The following is a 22,746-nucleotide window of genomic DNA, read 5'->3' as shown; positions in this document are numbered from 1 at the left end:
CTCAAAATTAAGCGGTCGTTTAGTCGGCCTTAATTTTTAACGAGTTAACAACCGTTATCGGACACGTTATTTACGCATTTATTACGAAAATATGTTCTCCTTTATTTCGAATTTTCTTTACGGAACAGCTGTCGATGGATATTACTAATCGACTCCGCATCGCCTTCGAATGTCGATGAGAGAAATCGCTAGTGCACATAGCGAGAAAACGATGCCGAAGGTAATCGATCACATGCAGTATCATCGCTGGGGTGCATAAATATCGGTAACGGAAAAAAATCGCGCGCGCTTAATCGCTCGTAATAACGGATGCGCTAGTGATAGGGTTCTCGCTGTAACCGAAGGACGATACACAGTTTAATATAGGAATTTTGAAGGGACAGAAAAAAGTCGTCGCTATAACGGAGTTCTCGTTATATGCCGTACTCGCTATATCGGACTTCTACTGTAGTTTGTTCATTGATATGGTGAATTAGGATAAGATCTTTAAATTGTAAGAAACAAAAAAGATAGTGTTATACTGTTTTTTATACCTTGATTTAACATCACTGATGAAGGGAATGGATATTGTTCCTGAAACATGTATGATTTAAAAAAAAAATTTCAATCATTAAAAGTGTATTGACAAGGTGGATCCAACATAAACTATTTTAAATAGTTTCTTTAACAGATTTAGACAAGTCAGTACAGGACCAATAAAATATCCATTATGGTTAAGTTTATCAACGGCCTACAGACAGACTGAGCTGAATGTTGTTTGTGCCGAGTATGTGAGTAGCCAACCACAGGCCTTCTCCACTCCATAAATACGTGTCAACAAGTGATTAGGGCAGTTATTTCTTTCTTTTCTACCGAGGTGTATTTTGACGCAGTATAACATAATTATGCATTCTGGCAATGTATGCAGCGGAAAGTACACGAATGAGTAGTCTAAATACAGAAACTGACAGCTACTGTAGGTACACCTACTTGGATACTAGAGGCGTGAATTATTCAAACTCGAAATGTGTCTTGCAACATATGCAACCACCATTACGCATGAGCGGAACGTGTAATCTAAAACGTCTGAGTTTGCTCCAATTCTTTCGACAGGTCGGTGTACATCTTATCAGACCTCTCATTCAATATCATCTGACCACTGCTTGTGTTTACTGATATTTTGGTGATGAAGGAAATGATTCCTTACAATGTTATACAGTATTCATGCATTTAGATTTAGGAAATGTTTAAGAAAACAACAGAATTATCAAACATCTAGACCAATTATACATCTCTGAATTCCATTCAACATCCAGGGATAAGACACACAAAGAGTGTGACACTTATCGCTTTGTGAGTCACTGCAATACCAGTGGTAGCAGGTAACTTATTTCACATAGAAAACAAAAATTTAAGTAAAGGAGGATTAAAAATTGAGTCCCCACATACCTTGATTTTAATGTACAATACAATATACTCACCCAGCCCCAGTCAGCCGAGTTCCTGCAACCAGTCCCTCTCCGAGAGCCACCAACCTATCCAGATTGGGATGGCTGCACTCATAAAGTTTTTGCAGACTGATGTGACTCTTCTTCATCAACTCACCCAACATTTTAATAGCCGAATGGCTATCTTCCTCTTTTTCACATGTTTGGCAGAACATCATAACACGCTTTGCCTCTATAGTAACAGATAAAAATTTTACAGATTAGTATTTACACAAACAACACGAGATTTTATCCTTTCCCCTCATCCCCATGCAGCCATAAGAAGAAAAATAATGTTCCTCCTCATTTTGGATAACTGCAAATTTTAAACAAATATATTTCTAATTAACTTTCCCTTTTTGCTCAATACATAGTTGGTACACACAGAGTGAAATTTCCAAGAATTATCTTGCATTGATATGTATAATTATAATTTCGTGTGGCTATTTCTAGTCGAGTGCAGCCCTTGTAAGGTAGACCCTCCGATGAGGGTGGGCGGCATCTGCCATGTGTAGGTAACTGCGTGTTATTGTGGTGGAGGATAGTGTTATGTGTGATGTGTGAGTTCCAGGGATGTTGGGGACAGCACAAACACCCAGCCCCAGGCCATTGGAATTAACCAATGAAGGTTAAAATCACCGACCCAACCGGGAATCGAACCCGGGGCCCTCTGAACTGAAGGCCAGAACGCTGACCATTAAGCCAACGAGTCGGACATTGATATGGTAAAGAAATCAGATTAAAATAATTTATAAAAATCACTATTTGCTAATTATTATTATTAACTTTATTGGCCACACTGTACCACTTGAGACTTCCATATACACTTTTTCTTTGAAGGTTGTACTGTTTGATTCTTCTTATCTGCCCAGTACTTCTTCATTCGTTCAGATTGCAGTGTTCTTAATTCGTCTGAAATCTTTACAGGCCTTCTGTTCATCATTTCAGTTGAAAATTTGTGATTCTTAAGAAGGGTGATAATTTTATTCTTGTTCTTTGCATCTGTAATTTCGAGTCCAACTGTTTTGAGATCCTCTTGAATTTCTTTGATCCAATGCCCTCCGGTCTTCTTTCCCAGATTTCTCATCACTAGTTGTTGTAAAATCCTGTTTTCTGGTAATCGTAAGATGTGAAAGAAATAAGAGATTATTTTCGCAAGCATAAGTGGCTTTGGGCAAAGTTACAGTTTTGTAGTGTTGGATCTTACTGTCTATTGACAAGCGTTTTTTGTTATAACTTGATATTATGATATTAAAAAACTCTATTTGTTTACTGTGTGTATTGTTTGGTTATTACCTAGTGCAGAGGTTTTCAAAGTGTGGTACGCGTACCACTAGGGGTACGTGGGGTCGTCTCAAGGGATATGCAAATTTATCATAGCTTTTAACTGTTTTCAGTAAGCAATTCAGAAAACAGTTGAGCATGCCCATTTTCAATAAAATCTTTTTCTGATTTAGTGCTTTTGTCTATCACGACACAGTCCCCTTTCTGAACTATTCATTCTAAAACATAATGTCAGTTTGTACATTCCACTGACTAGGTATGTAAAAATGCTTATGCTTATGCTTGCTTCATTGCTCTTTTTAAATGTTTTGTTGAGAAATTCACTCAATTTTTTGTTCAGTACCAGTGTATATACTATGACAGTAATTGTTGCATTTTTTGATAGACAAACATTCTGTGGATGTCACTGGAATTTCAAGTTGAATTTAACACATTGTTGTCCGGGCGCGCACTACTCCATTCTTTCCTGTGGACTGGCAACAGAAGCACACCTAGCTTAAGAAGTAGGATGAAATATAAATACATGTAACTTTTAAATGACATGGAATAAATTATTGAAACCTGGTGAGAGCACTTACCAGTGATTATAGTACCTGATTTTAGTGTGGTATTGCGCGAAGCAGCTGCCCTTGTGCAAGGGAACTTGACAAGCCGAGCAGATGTACCTTGTGTCCCTGCGTTTCTTATGTGCAGCTCATACTCTGCAGGGCTTCTGAGGGTACTTTTTCCTTCCATCACATTTATATTTTTCCATTTCTGGGATTTCGGGGAGGTTTTACACCTCCCGGAATTTTGTTCATAATAGAGATTTGATTTTTCCACAAGGAGCTGAAGCAAGTCATCGCCTAGGGAAAGATCTACTACCTCCAGGATACTTGCGGAATTACTGGCTGTATAAGCGAGGCCTATAAAACATATAAATGGTTCTAGGACTCTGTTTTCATCCTTATTTGTCATCCATCAACCTGACTGTCACTACTATCACTGGCATCTTCACTCGTATTATTGTTGCCAGCAACAGACTCGTATGAACTGAATGTCGCACTTTCACTTCCGCGCGTATATCTTGATGTTGACGGACACACATCTTCAAAATCACTAATACTTACACTTTCACAATCACTGGGGACATCAGATAAACCATCAACATGCAATTCTAGAAATATTTCATCATCGTTCAAGCTGTCTTTGCTATGGCGCACCATGCTGACACCTAACAAAATACTCGGTCATGCGGTACTGAGTGTTACGAAACCACACTTACTGTGACGAAAGCATTGTCAAGGAAAGAATATATCCGATCCGATCAACAAAGACTTTAGTTTGTAAACAACATGAAATAATTCGATTAATAAACAGTGGAGAGGATAAAATCACACAAGAATGAAGCAATGTGAGAAAACGTTAATTTATGTAGCCGGGTGCCCGCGCACCAATACGAAACTACGTTAATTAACGTAGCCTCTCATTAATGTGTTAAGCATGAGAAGTGCAATTCTTCACTTGTAAGACTAGTGAACTTGTAAGACACTAATGTATACAAAACTCTGTGCTATTAGCTAATCTTATAATATTTATAGTAGATTTAAAAGATTTTAATATAAGGAGAACAAAGACACACCTTGAAATACATGCAGTGCTCTCTGCTGCAATTTAAACTCCTTGGCATTGATTACATTCTTAGCTAATGACTTTTCATTCAGCTGCATCTCATCAACTTCGAGCAAACTGCAAATCTACAAAACAAAAAACAAATAAATACTCTGAATAATATTCTTGATCACACACAACTTCTTCCAACACAATTAGTAAAACATTTTTTCAGTTCAAAGGACCACCTTTCTAAACTTCACCACAAAAATAAAAAAATATTTCAAATGATGAGCCATCATGGTCTGCAGGTTAATATGATTAATTTAATAGCTTCGTGTTCAATTGTCTTCAGCTCTGTAATAATAATAATGATAATAATAATGATCATTATGGTAATAACATTAACAATAATAAATTATACTGAACAGTTTAGACTTAGCAGGTAATTTAGCTATTCTGTCAGACAATACAGAGCCTCCGTGGTTCAGACGGCAGCGCGTCAGCCTCTCACCGCTGGATACCGTGGTTCAAATCCCAGTCACTCCATGTGAGATTTGTGCTGGACAAAGTGGAGGCGGGACAGGTTTTTCTCCGGGTACTCCGGTTTTCCCTGACATCTTTCATTCCGGCAACACTCTCCATTATCATTTCATGGCATTTATCAATCATTAATAAAATCACTTTGGGAATGGTGACCCCATTGTAATAATAGCCTATATATAGTTCATTCATTACATTCCTGACCCGGTCAAAGACTGAAAAACAGGTTGTAGGTTTTCATTTTCATCAGACAATACAGATAAAAAGTAAACTTGTGTCCTCTTCCCGCGGTGGTGCAGCTCTTTTCTGGCACACCCCTAAAAGGAGGTGAGCTGCGTGTACCATTTTAACTACATGTCAGCCCCCCTCCCATTCTTAAATATTGGGCAGTACTGGGAATTGAACCCCGGCCTCTAAGGATGACAGTAATAGTGCTAACCGTTATGCTACAGTGGCGGATGACAATACAGGTACTGCAATGGAACAAGTCTACCTTTTGAAATAGACAGCAGAAAAAACAGGGTTATGACAAGCATTAAAGATGCCTCAAAATGTCTTAACACAAAATATGGAAAAATTAACCTTCATCTGATCGCATGGCCTGGCCATTCCGTACGAATAATCATCCACAACAACGTATCATTAACATTTCATATCATTCACTTTCACTTCAAGCTATTTTAATGGTCACTAAATGTTTTAATAGACATATTATACTCTTACTGATCATTTTTAAATTGTTGTAATTAGTTTTATCGTTGTATTATTAGATGTTTTAACATTATATGTACTGGGATCAGGGCCCTGACCTACCTTGAATTAGATTATTTTGGTTGATGATGCTCACAAAGCATGAGTGAAACATGTCCTCATTTTAATATCTATTAATGGTTTTATCTTAAATATAAAGGATTACTATGTATTGGAAAGGTGGCTTTTATTATTGTAACAACTTCTTAGCCTTGGCCTCGTCACCCACAGATATGTTAAGGACGGGAAAGATACATACTCACATACAGTAGTAGGTTGCAAAGATGCAAAATAAATATTCTGACATAAGATCTTCCTCTCTGATTAATTAAAATATACTGTAATGTTGACACTCTATTTTTCTGTATCCAACTTGAACTAATGGAGAGTTATGTTTGATGTGTGATGTGATTTATCAGCCATCTGGAAATCTGTTGCTCACTTTATGGCTGAAAGTCCTTAGAGTGGTGTAAAACATTCCTCAAATTATGTTTATTAGTACACAGTGCTATAGGTTTCTTGGAGTTGTCTCATTTGTCAAATCCAAATCTATCCATCCTTTCTGGAGGGCATCACTGTTAATGGGATCACAATAAATAATATGTGATATTCAGATGGTACTGTTCTGCTGGCAACAAGTGCTGAAGATCTACAAACATTACTAAACTGTGTGGTTGAACACAATGCTGCAGCAGGTCTACATTTAAACACGAAAAAAAACAAAGTAATGGTTGCAAGCAAACATGCTAACTTGGCAGTGGTTGACACATCACTGGAGCAAGTCCAAGGCCTTCTTGGTTGCACACTTGATCACAGCTGGAGCAATGCTGTTGAAATTAGGTTGGATTGAACAGGCAAGGAGTGCATTCAAGAGAATGAGTAAAATCCTCTGTAACAGGAACTTTAATATTAATCTTTGTCTCAGTTTACTTCAATGTTATCTGCCTTACTTTACAGTCCTGAGACCTGGACCCCGACAGAAAACACTACCAAAAAAGTTTGAACCTTCAAGATGTGGTGTTACCGACACCTGTTCAGAATATCATGGGTTGACAGAGTACATAACAATGAAGTACTCAATCAATCAATCAATCAATCAATCAATCAATCAATCAATCAATCAATCAATACTGATCTGCATTTAGGGCAGTCGCCCAGGTGGTAGATTCCCTATCTGTTGCTTTCCTAGCCTTTTCCTAAATGATTTCAAAGAAATTGGAAATTTATTGAACGTCTCCCTTGGTAAGTTATTCCAATCCCTAACTCCCCTTCCTATAAATGAATATTTGCCCCAGTTTGTCCTCTTGAATTCCAACTTTATCTTCATATTGTGATCTTTCCTACTTTTATAAACGCCATTCAAACTTATTCGTCTACTAATGTCATTCCACGCCAACTCTCCGCTGACAGCTCGGAACATACCACTTAGTCGAGCAGCTCTTCTTCTTTCTCTCAATTCTTCCCAACCCAAACATTGCAACATTTTTGTAACGCTACTCTTTTGTCGGAAATCCCCCAGAACAAATCGAGCTGCTTTTCTTTGGATTTTTTCCAGTTCTTGAATCAGGTAATCCTGGTGAGGGTCCCATACACTGGAACCATACTCTAGTTGGGGTCTTACCAGAGACTTATATGCCCCCTCCTTTACATCCTTACTACAACCCCTAAACACCCTCATAACCATGTGCAGAGATCTGTACCCTTTATTTACAATCCCATTTATGTGATTATCCCAATGAAGATCTTTCCTTATATTAACACCTAGATACTTACAATGATCCCCAAAAGGAACTTTCACCCCATCAACGCAGTAATTAAAACTGAGAGGACTTTTCCTATTTGTGGAACTCACAACCTGACTTTTAACCCCGTTTATCATCATACCATTGCCTGCTGTCCATCTCACAACATTTTCGAGGTCACGCTGCAGTTGCTCACAATCTTGTAACTTATTTATCACTCTATAGAGAATAACATCATCCGCAAAAAGCCTTACCTCCGATTCCACTCCTTTACTCATATCATTTATATATATAAGAAAACATAAAGGTCCGATAATACTGCCTTGAGGAATTCCCCTCTTAATTATTACAGGGTCAGATAAAGCTTCACCTACCCTAATTCTCTGAGATCTATTTTCTAGAAATATAGCAACCCATTCAGTCACTCTTTTGTCTAGTCCAATTGCACTCATTTTTGCCAGTAGTCTCCCATGATCCACCCTATCAAATGCTTTAGATAGGTCAATCGCGATACAGTCCATTTGACCTCCAGAATCCAAGATATCTGCTATATCTTGCTGGAATCCTACAAGTTGAGCTTCAGTGGAATAACCTTTCCTAAAACTGAATTGCCTTCTATCGAACCAGTTATTAATTTCGCAAACATGTCTAATATAATCAGAAAGAATGCCTTCCCAAAGCTTACATACAATGCATGTCAAACTTACTGGCCTGTAATTTTCAGCTTTATGTCTATCACCCTTTCCTTTATACACAGGGGCTACTATAGCAACTCTCCATTCATCTGGTATAACTCCTCCGACCAAACAATAATCAAATAAGTACTTCAGATATGGTACTATATCCCAACCCATTGTCTTTAGTATATCCCCAGAAATCTGATCAATTCCAGCCACTTTTCTAGTTTTCAACTTTTGTATCTTATTGTAAATGTCATTGTTATCATATGTAAATTTTATTACTTCTTTGGCCTTAGTCTCCTCCTCTATCTCGACATTTTCCTTGTAACCAACAACCAACACCTGAACAAAGAGCTAGAGGTCATGCACAACATCACAATAAAGAAACTAGAGTCTTCTTCTTCTTCTTAATCTACTGCTTTTCCCACACCTGTGGGGTTGCGGATGCGAACTGTGGCGCACATATGGATTTGGCCCTGTTTTACGGCCGCATGCCCTTCCTGATGCCAACCTTATATGGAAGGATGTAATCACTATTGCGTGTTTATGTGGTGGTTGGTAGTGTAGAGTGTTGTCTGAATATGAAGACGAAAGTGTTAGAACAAACACAAACACAAACACCCAGTCCCCGAGCCAGAAGAATTAATCAAACACAATTAAAATCCCTGACCCGACCGGGAATCAAACCCGGGACCCTCTGAACCAAAGGCCAGTACGCTGACCATTCAGCCAACGAGTCAGACAATGAAGAAACTAGAGTACTTTGGCTATAACAATAAAAATTTATAAGTATCTTACAAAGGAAAAGTGAAGGGAGGAGAATGACTATGGAATCTATGAGAATGGCACGTACTCATACCTCCACTCATTTTCCGACTTGCTGAGAACAACAATCAAGATTGAACTGATAACAGCTAACATCCAATAAGGATATGTAAGAAGAAGAAGAAGAAGAAGAAGAAGAAGAAGAAGAAGAAGAAGAATATCCATCCTTCCCTAAGTATTTCCACACTGAGCTTCACACATATTTTACAGTACAGGTAATACATCAATTTCAAAAGGTTGTAGTCACAATAACTCTAAACACTGTATGCTTCCCTCATTGTATTCCTAGGGAGTGGAGAAGTGACTATAGTATCATAGGATCTGTATGCCTTTTGCTTATCACAGGAAAATAGATCTTGCTGGTTTTCTTTTCTTTCAATCATGGCCTCTTTCAGGAAGTCTACAGTGTACACATACCAGTAGTTTTCTCACATTAGTTGAAGATACTTATGAGATGGTTAGAGTTTCGACAAAGATATCGTGAGTTTCCAGTCCTTGCTGCTTCACATAAGCAGTCGGGACATTATAATCTATAGTCACAAATTTGAGAAGATGACTATAGGAAGGCGGATCAAATATAAACGGAAATTCGAATGTACCACTGCTGTTAGTAATAATTCGAATGCGGAGCTTTGCCAGGACGTTGGTGCGGGTGTCTGGAAAAGGAGTTTGCGTGTGTGAATGACGGTGGAGAGCTGGGCTGTTTCAGTACACCATGGGTAAGCAAGAGGTACACACGTCTGTTATGTAACATATCATTATCAAATTTCTTGCAAAAGAAGGGACCAAACCTTCCAAAATTTTGATACGGCTCCGCGCACAGTTTGGGGAAGAAACACTTTCGCAGACTCAAGTGTATGAGTGGGCTAAAAAATTTGTGGCAGGAAGAAAAGATGCGGAAAATCTTCACGAAAGGAGACCACGGATAAGCATCACTGCAGACAACATTGTTGCCATTCGTGATATTATTGGTGAAGATTGGCAAATAAAAATTTTACAAATTGTTTTAGCCATAGGAATAAGTCACAGAAGTATTCAAACCATCATCCGAGGTGAACTCCATTTCAGAAAATTGTCTGCCAAGTGTGCTCCTCGTCTCCTCAACCAGAAATAAAAATCTTTACACCACAAAGTTTGTCAGAGACTCCTGCATCACTACGAGGAGGAAAGAGAGGATTTCTTGCATCGTATTATGACTTATGATGAAACTTGGGAGCATCATTACACCGCAGAGTCAAAGCAAGCAAGCAGGCAAGCATGGAGTGACAGTGAAGAGACGAAGCAGGTCTGGTCAAGGCCAAAACACGCCCATCTGCTGGAAAGGTGCTTGCAACCATTTTTTGGACGATTTTGCTGGTGGATTTTCTTCACGAACAAAGGACAATTAATGCAGCCTATTACTGTCACCTTTTGGATGAAGCAAAAGCTGCGTATCGCAACGAGCGACGCCAGCAACTGATCTGAAACGTCATTCTTCTCCGTGACAATGCAAGGCGGCATACTGCTGTTTTAACGCGGGAAAAACTGGAGGAAATTCACTGGATACCTCTGGAACACCCTCCGCACAGTCCAGATTTATCGCCCTGCGACTACCATTTGTTTGGACCACTCAAACAACACCCAGGAGGACAGCAGTTCGATGATGATGCAAGTGTAGAAGAGTTTGTGTGCAACTGACTCCACACACGTCCCTCTTCTTTCTATCAGGATGGCATCAAAAACTTACCAATCCGATGGAGAAAATGTGTATCACAAGGCATGACCCTATGTAGAAAAGTGCTCTCTATATGTGTACTTCTTTGGTTGATGCAATAAATTTTAAAAAATAATTCCCATTTACATTTGATCTGCCCTCATATTGTACCAAGATCATGAAAAACTGAATGATATTCCTGTCAATAAAGTATCAATAAGTTTCTAATTTCAGGCTAGTAGAATTTTGGTCACCTTTCCATACAGAGCATTGTTTCATCTGGATGTTATATTGTTTGGGGTAGAGTTACAAGTAATGAAGACTTCAGATTCTCACTAATGGCCCAAAGGGAGTTAGTGGTGAAGAAATAGCAGAAGTCAAAATGCGAAAAACTTTCTCAGAGTAACCCAAAAAACAGCATGATTTTCTCAAGAGATATGTGCCATAAAGGCAACCTATCACCAACTATACCTCAGACTTTTTGTATGGTTCCTCATGCAGGATATTTAGCACCATGTCCACCATCTCATCCAGACTGGCACCCAAAGCAGCTTGCAAACTTGCTAGCACCGTAAACTTCGTCCAGTCTAAACCTTTTGCCTTGGCTATCACCTGTAATGAAAAGTTCCAATTCAACAGGAAAAAAAATGTATAGTAGAAGGATGTATACACCTAAATTACATCTCTAACATTTTACATTAAAAAGACACAAGTAAAGGGATTAGATATCTTCCTTTCCTCACACACAACATTCCACACTACCGCCATTCCAATTACACGCAGGTTCATGCAATATGGTGCCAGAAGGGGCAAAAGATCAACATGGGTCGACGCCCCGAACAAATAGCATTTTAAAAAAAAAGGGGATAACAGTATATCAAATAACTTTCAACTAGCTGCAGATAAAGCATAAAATATTCTACTAGGCATGAAAGAATACAGAAAAAGAGAAACATCACTTTACAATGGATCCCCACACATGTAGAAGTAGAAAGCAATGAACTGGCCAAAAAAAACAAGCCACTAGTACCTACATGAGAACCAAACCTCTGGCAGCTAACTCAATCAAGAAGATAATCTATATATATATATATAAAAAATAACTTGTCCTGACTGATTCATCATCGCCGAGCCAAAACTACTGAACATAAAGAAATGAATACATTCATATTACAATGCAGGTGCTCACTAAGGGAGGATTTTTGGATATTCGGTCGCTAAGGGGGTCAATTTTTAAAATGAGTGTATCTATATCTCGAAAACTGAACAGTTCAAAGACATGAAAATTGGTATTTGGAATCTCCTTTAAAAATAAACAAGCACACATTTTTTGTTTTTAGAAAATCCCCTTACGGGGGGGGGGGGGGGGGGTGAATAAAGGTAAAAAAAAAACAAGTTGAATACCTTTTATGACGATACTTATATTTCAAAAACTGAAAATGTTACAGACAAGAAAATTGGTATTTCAAATCTCTTTTAAAAATAAACATCTATTTTTTTGTTTTTCAAAAATCCACTAACGGTTTTTTTTTCTAGTTGCTTTACCTCGCACTGACACAGATACATCTTATGGCGACGATGCGACAGGAAAGGCTCAGGAATGGGAAGGAAGTGTCCGTGGCCTTAATTAAGGTACAGCTCCAGCATTTGCCTGGTGTGAAAATAGGAAACCACGGAAAACCATTTTTGGGGCTGCCGACAGTGGGGGTTCGAATCCACTATCTCCCGGATGCGAGCTCACAGCTGCGCGCTCCTAACCGCATGGCCAACTCGCTCAGTACTTAAGGGAAGTGAACAGGTGTGCAAAAAGGGGGTGAGTTATAAAATTGAGTATATCTATATCTCAAAAATTTAGCAGTTGACAGACGTAAAATTTGGTACTTGGAATCTCCTTTAAAAATAAAGAAACTTTTTTTTTTTTGAAAATCCCCCTAAGGTAGGGTGAAAAAAGGTTATAAAGGGGGGGGGGGTTGAATACCTTTTTATGACGATACTTACTGTATATATCAAAAACTGAAGATGTTACAGACATGAAAATTGGTATTTGTAATCTCCTTTGAAAATAAAGAATCACGTATGTTTCGTTTTTTGAAAGTATATCTACAGTATATCTAAAAAACGTAACGTATTTCAGACATGAAAATTGGTATTTAAAATATCCTGTAAAAGTAAAGGAACAAGCATTATGTATATGTTTTCGAGTGAATTTTAAAAATCAGCATATCTATTGTAAATCTCAATAACTTAACATGTTACAGATGTGAAAATTGATATTATGAATCTCCTTTGAAAATAAAGAATTATGTATTTTTTTTTGTTTTTGGAGATATAAAGGACTGAAAAAGGGGTTGAAATTTTTTATGAAGATACTTACATCTCAAAAACTGAAGATATTACAGTTGTGAAAATGAGTATTTGGAATCTCCTTTATAAATAAAGAAACGCGTATTTTTGTGTTATGAAAGGTCACTTAAACGGGGAGTGGGGAGGCTGGAAGAAGGAGTTGAATTCTTTTTTATGAGGATATTTATATCTCAAAAACTGAAAATGTTACAGAGGTGAAAATTGATATTTGGAGTCTCTTGTAAAAATAAATACGTATTTCTTTGTTTTCAGAAAATCCACTTCAGGGGGTTGAAAGAATTGAAAAATTAGTTGAATTCTTTGTATGAGGATACTTATATATAAAAACGTGAAAATTGGTATTTGGAATCTCCTTTAAAAATAAAGAATTATCTATTCTTTTGTTTTCAGAAAATCCACTTAAGGGGGTGAAAGAATTAGTTGATTATTTGATGAGGATACTTATATCTAAAAACTAAAGATGTTACAGATGTGAAAACTGGTATTTGGAATCTCCTTTACATGTAAAGAAACACTTTTTTGGGGGGGAAAATCAACTTGGGGACAGGGGTGAAAAAAGGAGTTTAATTATTTTTATGAGGATACATGAAAATGAAGATGTTACAGTCATGATAATTAGTATTTGGAAGCTCCTTTATAAATAAAGAAACACGCATTGTGGGGGGTCAACTTAATGGGGGGGGGGTGAAAAAGGAGTTGAATTCTTTTTATGAGGATACTTATTTCTCAAAAGATGAAGATGTTACAGACATAAACATTTGTATTTGGAATCTTCTTTCAAAGTAAAGAAACGTGTATTCTTTTGTTTTTGTAAATCTCACTTAGGGGGTAAATGAATTGAAAAGTTAATTGAATTCTTTGTATGAGGATACTTGTATCTAAAACACTAAAGATGTTATAGAATGAAAATTGGTATTTGGAATCTCCTTTATAAATAAAGGAACAGGTATTTTTTATTTTGGAAAATCGACTTAGGTGGAAGGCGAAAATAAGTAAAGGAGGAGTTGAATTCTGTTTTTCAGGATACTTACATCTCAGAAACTGAAGATGTTACAGATGTGAAAGTTGGTATTTTGAATCCCCTTTAAAAATAAAGAAACAGGTTTTTTTTTTTTTGGAGTGTCCACTTAAGATGGAAGAGGTGTGCAAAGAAGTAAAGAAGAAGTTGAATTCTTTTTATGAGGATACTTACATCTCAAAAACTGAAGATGTTACAGATGTGAAAACTGGTATTTGGAATCTCCTTTAAAAATAAAGGAAATGTATTTATTTGTTTTCAGAAAATCCACTTAAGGGGGTGAAAAGAACTGAAAAATCAAGTTGTGCCCGTTGCATTTTCTAGACGTTTTCAAAAATGGCGCCGGAGGAAGGTATGAACCACTCAAGCTAAAAAGAATACACAATGAAATCATGATATCGAGATATAATAGGAGGCCATGTCTAACTGGGAACGAATGTATTCCGAAGGCGGTGCAGAACAACCAAAGGTCAAGTAGAATGTTTTAAAAAAAAATAGAATAGAAGAGATTATTATAAAAATACACATGAAAAATTGAACTCGCAAAGACAAAGCGTGGATTGCACTCGCGCTACATAAAGGACGAAATTTGACTAGATTTCAGCGGAAAAACATAAAGAAAAACAAGATTGATTAAGAAGAAAACGGGATAATCAACCCACAGAAACACTGTGAATAGATAAAATACGTCCAGATAAGCGGAGCCTAAATCAAATACGCTTATTGGGAACCCGAGGCGCAAGACCAACGATATTGCAGAGAAGTATTGTATGAACTGCAAAAGAAGAAAAGAATTAAGAGAAAGTTATTTTATTGGTGGAGAAGCTGAGAAGAAAAGAAAATAATTCTGAAGAATAATTAAGCTGAATCTAAAGATTTTCTCAGAAGAAAATAAAAATATATATTATACGCAATTATAAAGAGTTAGCCAAATATAATGCAGAAGAAGGCTAAGAAGTATAATCTGAGAGAAATATTATTCTGATAAGAATTTTAAAATGACTATGTACTCTACGGAAATGTTTAACTTTGTTGGCAGTCTTACGAAGAAGATGATGAACTGCTAAGCATTCAAGATGGACCGACCTGGAGAGAGGTATCATCCGGACAGATGACCTACCCGAGATGAGAGATGGATATTGCCTAGCAAGACCAGTTCCGAATGGGAGGGGGAGTCCAGCCCAACCTCAGATCCAGACCGCAAAACTAGCCATGTGACGGGCCGAAGGAGAATAACTGATATCGGAGTAACGAGAGACGAGCTAAGTGCTTACAATTAGTATCATAATTCTTAAGTAATATTACTTTTTGCATATGCAGTGGAATTGAATATATGTTAGAAATGATAATATTTAAGTGTGCAAGTGATAATATGCAGTGAAGTGTGTGATATTTAAGATATTAATGCTATATTAAGGCAGTGTAGAATTATATGTATATCTCGCGCTTGGATCATTGTGTTTGAGCAAATAAGTCAATGAAGTAGTCGAGAATATGATTAGGAATGACACAACATAACAGCTGATTGCTAAGAATTATCATAAGTTGAAGGATATCGATAAATCTTGCGATGTATGTATCTAAAGATTACGTCACAGAAGGACTGCGCGTCAGAAGAGAGTGATGGAAATCAAGTACTCCTTGAAGAGCGATATTATTATTAGCAGCACTAGTAACATATGTAAGGTTTTGCATCGTGATTTTATTGAAAGGAATTGGATATGGGAAACACGTATTGACGTATTTAAGAAAGCTATATATCAGTAATTGCAAGGTATGTATTAAAGGTTATGTGAAGTAAGAGTTAACATTGAGTAGTTGAGATAATAATAATTGATGGTCGGACAAGGTAATAACAAGTTATATGAAGTGATATGAAGTATTATATTGCGTTTTGTGGTAATTACAAGGTATATATAGGAGGTAGATAAACGTTATATGTGGAAGGTATGGATCTAATGAAACAATGCGAATAATTAAGAGGAAATACACCACGGGACCGACCAGATATAAAGTATGGATTGTGAATATTCATATTTAGCCGAGATTTAGAAGGTGATGTAATGTCAAGACAGCTGTTATGATGGAGGTATGAGAGTTCTGAGACACATTCTCGAAACGTATGAAATGCGAGATAAATGACATATTATACATATGTGGTTAAGTAGACGCGAAACATAGTATTGAAATATTCACACTGCAGATACGAATTAACTTGCACAGTAGGATTTTGATGAGAATACGACGTATAAATGCATATTGAGCCAGAGATATATGAATTAAGAATTATGTGGACAAAATAGGAAGATTAATTATTTTAAAATATTGAATAGTTGAATTAGAATTTTATGAAAGGTTACTAAATAGGAAGATGATAGATTAGGTGCCGGATTTAGCATGCATTAGGGGTGTAAAGCCTTAGCATGTCAATCGTTACTGAATAATTTTTCAAAATGATATCCGTTTGATTGAGTTAAGATTTTATTGTTTAGTGGTGATGTAATTTTGAGAAGAAACTTATAATTTTCATAATGATGTAATGATTGCAGCTGGAGAACATATACCAGTGATACATATAATGTCTCAAGAATAATTATGGACAGTAATTCAGCTTTTGATTTCATTTCAGAAACAATTCAAGTTATGTAACGCTATATCTTTGTTTTTAATAAGCCAGCGCTGACTTTAACTTACGATTTTTTAATAACTTATTCTATGTAGTGATAATTGTAGCTCATTCCCAAAATAGTTCTCATTTCTTTAGGGCATTTATCTAGTTAAATAAATGTGGTTCCTTATTTCTTTTTATATAATTCAGTGAGTGTTAATTTTTAGTGATAGTTAATTCTTAATCTTAGTTTGTAAGTTGATTCACTGATAGCAGTTTTTTAAAATCAGGAGTTTATAGGATCAAATGTACCACCTGTAAAAAAACCTACATCGGGCAAACCGGGAGAAACTTCATTATCAGATACCACGAGCACACTAACGCAATAAAATACAACAGGTTTTCAGCCATCGGCCAACACATGCAAGATTATAACCATAATTTCACCAATATTGAACAAGACATGGACATCCTCGTATTAGCAAACAAGGGCCCTTTACTCAACATAATGGAAAATTACTACATACACCTAGACCAATACTTTAATGCCAGTCACAATCTCAATGAAATTTCAGAGAAACCCAACATACTCTTCGATCTATTTATCACTTTCCTCAGAAACAATAATGCAGCCAACCTAAACTCAATCCTAAATTTAATCAAAGGTACTTTTCCAAGACAATTACACTTTCTCCCGCACCCTTCAGCCCCACCTTAAGCCCTCTTCCTAAGCCATATTTCATTTCAATACAAGAACTTACTGATTTCCATGATTATAATTTTTACAACACCCCATTTATACTTTATTCTTTGTTAAAAACCTCTTAGTATGTATATTCCTTGTATTATTAACTATTACCATAATAACATCTCATTTCACTTGTTATTCTTTAAAATACTGTAACATTTTCTTAGGATTTCGCCAAAAGTGATCTTTGCTCCAATACGGCTGATGATGACCCCTAGATGGGTCGAAACTAGTACCGTGTAATTTATAATTTTGTGAATATATTTTAGTATTGAAAAGGTGGAAACGTTTACGTTGTTATTATTATTACTTATATATCACTGATAGCTTGCGTATATATGAATGCAGACAGTGGTAAAGTTTTAACATTAGCATTGGATGAAGGCGATCGTTCGAATACTATTGCGTATGTCTGAACCATTTTCTTTCTGATCCCACGTAAAGCGAAACCATATGAAAAATTTTAAGATTTTTCTGATTATACGATATACCCTGGGATTACATCAAGCTGTCAGGAGTTATTTGTGACCCGTTCGGACCCGAGTAGGGTGCAAAGTGAATTTTTAAAATGAGTACTGGTATATGCACAGTATATGTAAAAAACTTAACATCTTACAGACATGAAACTTGGTATTTGGAAAGTCCTTTAAAAATACACGAACATGTTTTATTCTTTGTTTTTCATAAAAGGCTCTTGATGGGAGTGAAAAGAAGTGGAAAAAAGAGTTGAATTTTTTTGTGAGGGTACGTCAAAAACTGAAGATGTTACAGATGTGAAAATTGGTACTTTGAATCTCCTTTAAAAATCAACATGTATTTTTTATTTTTGAAAAAATCCACTTAGGTGGAGGTGGGGGAAGGACTGAAAATTGGGTTGAATTCTTTTTATGGGGATACTTATATCTCAAAAACTGAAGATGTTACAGGCGTGGAAATAGATATTTGGAATTTCTTTCAAAAATAAAGAAACATAGATAATTTGTTTTTGGAAAATCCACCTAAGGGAAACTGAAAAAGGGGGGGAATTTTTAAAAATAAGCATATCTACAGTATATCTCAGAAACAGATGTGAAAACTGGTATTTTTAATCTCTTTTAAAAATAAGGAAGCATGTATTTTTTTATTTTCAGAAAAACCACTTGAGGAGAGGGCTTAAAAGGACTGAAAAGGGAGTTGAATTCTTTTTATTAAGATACTGGTATCTTAAAACTGAACATGTTACAGATGTGAAAAATTGGTATTTTTAGTCTCCTTTAAAAATAAAGAAATACATATGTTTTGTTTTTGGAAAATCCACTTAAGGGGGTGGGGGAGGGGTGAAAGAATTGAAAAATTATTTGAATTCTTTGTATGAGGATACTTCAATCTCAAAAACTAAAAATGTTGGAAATGTGAAAATTGGTAATTAGAATCTCTTTTAAAAATAAAGAAACACATATTCTTTTGTTTCTGGATAATCCACTTGAAAAACTGAATTATTTGTATGAACATACTTATATTTAAAAAAAACAAAAGATGTTGCAGGCAAGAAACTTGGTATTTGGAAAGTCTTTTAAAAATATAGGAACATTTTTTTAATTGGAAAAGGCACTTAATGGAAGTGAAAAGAAGTGAAAATGAGTTGAATTGTTTTTTATGAGGATACTTACTGGATATCCCCAAAACTGAAGATGTTACAGACATGAAAATTGGTATTTGGAATCTCCTTTAAAAATAAAGAAACATGTATTTTTTTTGTTTTCGGAAAATCCACATACGTGGGGTGGGAGAAGGATCGCTAAAGGGGTTGAATTCATTTTATTCATATTACTTATATCTTGAAAACTGAAGATGTTACAGGTGTGGAAATAGGTAAAGTATTTGGAATCTCCTCTAAAAATAAGGAAACATTTTTTTAAATTTATATTTTTAACTTGAGAGAAGACTGTTTCTCACATGTACAGTTCTATGTCGCATGGTCATCTTTTCCCCAAAAGGCAATACCACAAACGTGGTTTACAAAGAGTTTCTGGAGTACAATGAAACTCAATTTTTCAGTGAGTTTTACTACTTTAGGAATTTTCAGATAATGTCTTAGTACAATACTGAGGAATGATTACTTTTATCAAATTACAAAATCCATGCGAGCGAAGCCGCGGATAACTGCTAGTCACAAATAAAACCCTTGAAAAATGGTAGGAAGAAACTACCCAACTTACTACAATAAAGAACTGGAAAAAATTGGCCTTGACAATCAACAGAGGTCAAGGGCAAAGTGAATGCACTACATTTTAAATAGAACAACTGATAGAGTTTCAGACTTGGGTGTCAAAAATAATAATTGTCCATTTTGCAAATAGAGGAGAAAGATATTGATCCTCATATGATATTGGTGTTCTACTGACAGGCATGTTACCCAATGCTAAGGTCAAGGTCAATTATGTTTATGTATGGATAACAACATATTCAACTTTGGTGTTTGATGTGTAATAATAAAAGAGATCCAAGAGATAATTAGTAGTGTGATAAAAACGCTGAGGAAAAGGACAGTAAGATCCCCAAAACATATACAGTGTACGAGGTGATAACAAATAATTAATTAAATAACTCCGAGTATTGACAAGGCTGATTTTAATTATTAAAGGTGTACTTATTGGAGTAGGCATTGCAGTCAATACAGATCATTATAAAATCAAACCATGATGATTAAGTTAATAAACTATCAATGACCTGGACTGGAGTATCAATAATGCCTGTGCAGCTGTTCAACAGGACCCAGGTATCTGAGCATCTTGCCAGTTCATTTTGAGGCTGCACGTGGTGGACACTTTGAGCATCGGGGATGTGGCCAATGTACATCCTCTAACTCTGTCACATGTAACTCAGTATCAGCGCATTTAGGACAATATGTTCATCAGAACATTTATTTTGCTTTAATCTCCCAGGAATCTTTAATTTTTTTTTTTGTTTATTTGACAAGTTGCTTTACATCACACCGTCACAGAAAGGTTTTATGGTGGCAATGGGCTAGGAGACGGCTAAGAGTGGGAAGGAAATGGCCATGGCCTTAATTAAGGTACAGCCCCAGCATTTGCCTGGTGTAAAAATGGGAAACCATGGAAAACTACCTTCAGGGCTGCTGACAGTGGGGTTCAAACTCACTATCTCCCAAATACAAGCTCACAGCTGTGTGTCCCAAGAATCACTCCACTGATATTTTGTTATAAATGTTTGGATACACCCTGTATATATGTATACGGAAAAATGGGGCATAACCACATTATCTTCCAGGTCTCCATAAAAACTTTTCTCACCTTCACCCCACACCGGTGATCTCCTTCCAAAAAGCCCCAGTCACACTTAGGCACCCACCAAACCACAAAAACATTCTCTTTCCCTATGAACCACATCAACCTCCACTCCTTTCTGGAGCTTTCCCCTGTAAACACAACTGCTGCAAAACCTGCCATCACCGAGCAAGTGGCTGCACAGTTTGGGTCATGTAGCTATCACTCTTGCATTCCAGAGATAAGGCGGTCGAACCCCTCTGTCGGCAGCCCTGAGGATGTTTCTCTGTGCTTTCCTACTTTCACACCAGGCAAATGTACCTTAATTAAGGCCACAGTCGCTTCCTTCCCACTCCTAGCCCTTTCCTATCCCATTGCTACCATGAAACCTATCTGTGTTGGTACGATGTTTTCTTTTCCAGGTAGTTAATAAATTTATTTATTCAAAATTAGTTTTGGCAGACTGAAGAGCTTAACAGTTATAAAATAATATCTGTCGTATTTAATATTTATTCTGTAACTGAACAACCTAGATCATGGAATGATCTTCACACAGGGCAGAGTCGATTGGACAAGAAACTACTCTTTTCTCTTCTAAAGTTATTTATAACTATAGAAGTTACAGTAAAACTGTCTCTGAAGAGAAAGAAGCAGATGTTTCCTTCTTGATTCTGGGTTCTTTTAAATCAACACAGCACATAAACCAGTAATGAGCAAAATGGAAGGCTAAAGGATTAAGCACTTCATTTTACTGAATGTCTTAATGGCAAATATAATTTTGGAACTAGGCCTGAGGAACATTCTATTTGATATAAAACAAAAAAGCTAAACGCTTTCCACCTATTCAGTACTATTTATTGTAACCTTTAAAAAAGTTACATATATTTGATGAAACCTTTTTTCTTTTAGGTTTCAATAAACAGTATTGAACAGGTGGAAAACTTTTAGCTTTTGTTTTATATTATATATTGCTCTTCAATATGGAATAATATGAAATTAATTACCTATGATTCTAATGTTTAACTTACCTGAGTTGCTAAGCGGCATTCACTGACCCTCTGATTGAAATCAGATGTTTCTGCCTTGTTCAGTTTTGCCAAGGAATGAGACACAACAAATGTAGCACCAACTGGTAATTTAATATCTTCAACTTGCAGTGGGTTGAAGCTTATATGTTTTGCTGAGCCTAATAAATCAAATAGACAAGAAGATATTTCATTACATTAATCATGATAAAAAGAATTCAATTTTATTCCTCTCAATAGACTGTTGATATCTCTAAGACCTTCAGTACCTTCCCCCACCCAGCAGCGCGAGAGTGTGCTGCACTGGGCACAGGGGATGATGTTCTCTTGTTGTTAGTGCCTTACTCACTTGCTCAGATAATACTATCAATTGTTACTGAAGCAAAGAATGGTTCACGGTTTTATGTCAGACTACTGGTTTAAATGTTTAGGAGTTTCTATTGTTCCTCAGGTGACGATGAAATCTACCTGTGTTGAATTATTAGATTCATGCCACAGTGAGTTAATTTCAGCCAATATCAGTGTTCATTCAACTGGCTACTTTGGAACATGTTACTGGTTTTGTGCTCTTTTACAACAGGCTTTTTCAATTGGTGTGCCGCAGCACACAAACAACGCGCTAGTGTGCCACGACAGAATGAAAACAAAAGTACTGTATTAATGAGTTTTGCAGATGACACAGTATTCATTGGTAACAGCATGGAAGTAACAGCTGAACTGACTATAATTGCCCTGCAATACTTTCAGAAAATAGGCCTCAACATCAATGTTTCTAAATCTGTAGCTGCATGAATGAAGAAAGGGATATATTCAGACAAAAACCTCATTATAAATCAACAAGAAATAAGAACACAAGCGTGTGGTGAACGTTATCTAGGCATAAACTTCTCTGAAAAACTGATATCTAATCCTCAAACCACCCTGAAAAAACTATGAGACTGTGTAGAAATTCTTGTTAACTCAGCTTTGCTGCAGGCAGACCAGAAATTCCAAATTATAAACTGTTCAATCACTCCAACACTTATTTATCCATTCTATGCAACAGGTATACACAAACTTCCAGAAAGGTTTCTATACCATGCAGATATAATAATAAAAAGCAAGATTAAGAAAATACAGTAGAAGTCCGTTATAGTGAGAATTC

At 36.3% G+C, this 22,746-nt stretch overlaps 1 protein-coding gene across 3 annotated transcripts in view; it reads right to left on the bottom strand.

Moving 5' to 3' along the window:
* Positions 1 to 22,746, bottom strand: part of Galk (N-acetylgalactosamine kinase) — an 81,390-nt gene that overhangs the window by 6,610 nt on the left and 52,034 nt on the right. For all 3 annotated transcript variants that reach the window (XM_068229214.1, XM_068229213.1, XM_068229212.1), the window contains 4 exons: positions 21,606 to 21,763; positions 11,045 to 11,185; positions 4,372 to 4,486; positions 1,461 to 1,659 (listed from right to left, as the gene is read on the bottom strand). In XM_068229214.1, coding sequence (XP_068085315.1) covers positions 1,461 to 1,659; positions 4,372 to 4,486; positions 11,045 to 11,185; positions 21,606 to 21,763 — 613 coding nt within the window. The remainder of the gene's footprint in view (positions 1 to 1,460; positions 1,660 to 4,371; positions 4,487 to 11,044; positions 11,186 to 21,605; positions 21,764 to 22,746) is intronic.

The sequence above is a fragment of the Anabrus simplex genome, chromosome 9, assembly GCF_040414725.1.
Source record: "Anabrus simplex isolate iqAnaSimp1 chromosome 9, ASM4041472v1, whole genome shotgun sequence".
In the NCBI taxonomy this organism is placed as follows: domain Eukaryota; kingdom Metazoa; phylum Arthropoda; class Insecta; order Orthoptera; family Tettigoniidae; genus Anabrus; species Anabrus simplex.
The sequence above is the reverse complement of the archived record's forward strand: the minus strand, read 5'-3'. Positions and strand labels throughout refer to the sequence as shown.